The sequence below is a fragment of the Trichinella spiralis genome, assembly GCF_000181795.1.
Source record: "Trichinella spiralis strain ISS 195 chromosome Unknown Scfld6, whole genome shotgun sequence".
Lineage (NCBI taxonomy): Eukaryota > Metazoa > Nematoda > Enoplea > Trichinellida > Trichinellidae > Trichinella > Trichinella spiralis.
Genome location: NW_003526945.1, coordinates 5,339,793 through 5,341,364, shown reverse-complemented (window position 1 = coordinate 5,341,364; position 1,572 = coordinate 5,339,793). Strand labels below are relative to the sequence as shown.

General features: G+C 37.2%; 1 protein-coding gene across 1 annotated transcript; it reads right to left on the bottom strand.

The window, feature by feature from the left end:
* Positions 1 to 764: 764 nt before the first annotated feature.
* Positions 765 to 1,332, bottom strand: Tsp_12117 (conserved hypothetical protein). Its single transcript, XM_003374187.1, has 2 exons — positions 1,223 to 1,332; positions 765 to 1,200 (listed from the first exon to the last, which is right to left on the bottom strand). Exons 1-2 carry the CDS (start codon positions 1,330 to 1,332, stop codon positions 765 to 767), a joined length of 546 nt encoding a protein of 181 aa, XP_003374235.1.
* Between the last annotated feature and the right edge of the window lie 240 nt (positions 1,333 to 1,572).

Sequence of the window (1,572 nt, the reverse complement as noted above, 5' to 3'; positions counted from 1 at the left end):
GGGCCCTTATACCTCGGGTTTTGATTCAGTATGATTTAGGCCCATTTAGAAAAATTCGAGGGTCGCCTTATAAAGATATATCGACGACCAAAGCGTGCTTCTCAAGTGTGAAATTTCCGCTGAAAAGAAAGTGGGAAAACGTACATCTTAAACATATCCAGATAATTCGCGTGATGCTCTTGCATTGCGCCCAAATAATTATTACCCGATGGTGTCCTTGCTGATACAGATTTTCGTCACTCACCCAATCGACAGAGCCAGCGCAGAGCGAAGCTTTCCCGCAGTGAAATATCCAAAAAGCTATTTCCGGACTACGATGACAGAAGAACAACTGAACGGACTTAAAGTAATGTGTTCGTTCATTCTGTCTTTTCGATTGATCTTGATCTTCTAATAGAAAAGTTCAGTTTCAAACGGAATTGAAACGTGTCGTTCATTTAAAATACAATTAAAATTATTAATTTTAAAGTTATTCTAACACGTGTTTTTGATTCCAATTTTATTCAAATGAAAAAACGGCACGTTTTGTTCCTCGACTGCCTGTCATGTATAATAATACATGTACATGATAAATCTTTTTGTACACTACATCCGCCTCTCTTTATAAATTAAACGCCTCTGTATATTTTACATTAAATGAAAGAACATAATTTCTTTTTACAAAACTATAAATATGCATTTTCGGTTTCATTTCTACTCCATAATTAATTTTCTGCTGGTAAATAGTAATTCGACCGCATTAGATTTCACAAGAACAAGACATTCTATCTTGCGGCATCCTCAACATTAGTTAATACTACTGATCGGGCAATTTCCAGCGCATTCAGATTCTTATGAGAGTTGATTGCGTAAGAATCAGGAAATCGAAGAAAGCAGCTAAGAGCAACATTTCCTGCATCAATTTTATAAAAAATCGACTGACTGAGGTTATGAGGGAGAAGAAAGTAGGGTGGTGGATCAGTAACGGAGTTGGCAGCTGGAATGGAGGTTCGATTAGGGGAAGGTGGAAAAGAGGTTTTTAGTGTCAGTGTAGGATTTATATAGAAAACAGACAGGCAAGCTAGACAAAAAAACGCGACATAATGGCAGCCCTTGCGATGTGGGACACAAGAATTTGCGTATGATAACGTAGGCAGAGTTTTTGGGAAAATAGGTGCAAAATAGGGAAGCCGTGGAAAAGAAATGCATTTGTGGCTGCTGCTGGAAAATTGTATCTGTTAACAGGTTCACCTTTTTGTTGGGCTGACACGAGAATGTGAAGATTGTCAGAAAATCTTCATTACGTCTCATGGTGCGCAAGCAAGCACAAAAGCCAAAAATCACAAACGACATTAAAATACATCTGGAATTCAGGCATGAATCACAAAGCAATAAATTAAAAGTATATGAAAAAACTGCAAGTATTAATTTAACTGATGATAAGCAGCTTGGCAGCACCAAAGCTTCAATGTTGCCCAGCGAAAGAAAATACAAGTCTCATTTTACATTAATGACGTCATTCCCAGCAATAGTATTATCCTTGCATGACACCAAATACCTGACCATAAAAAAGAAATGAACTCTATAAAATGA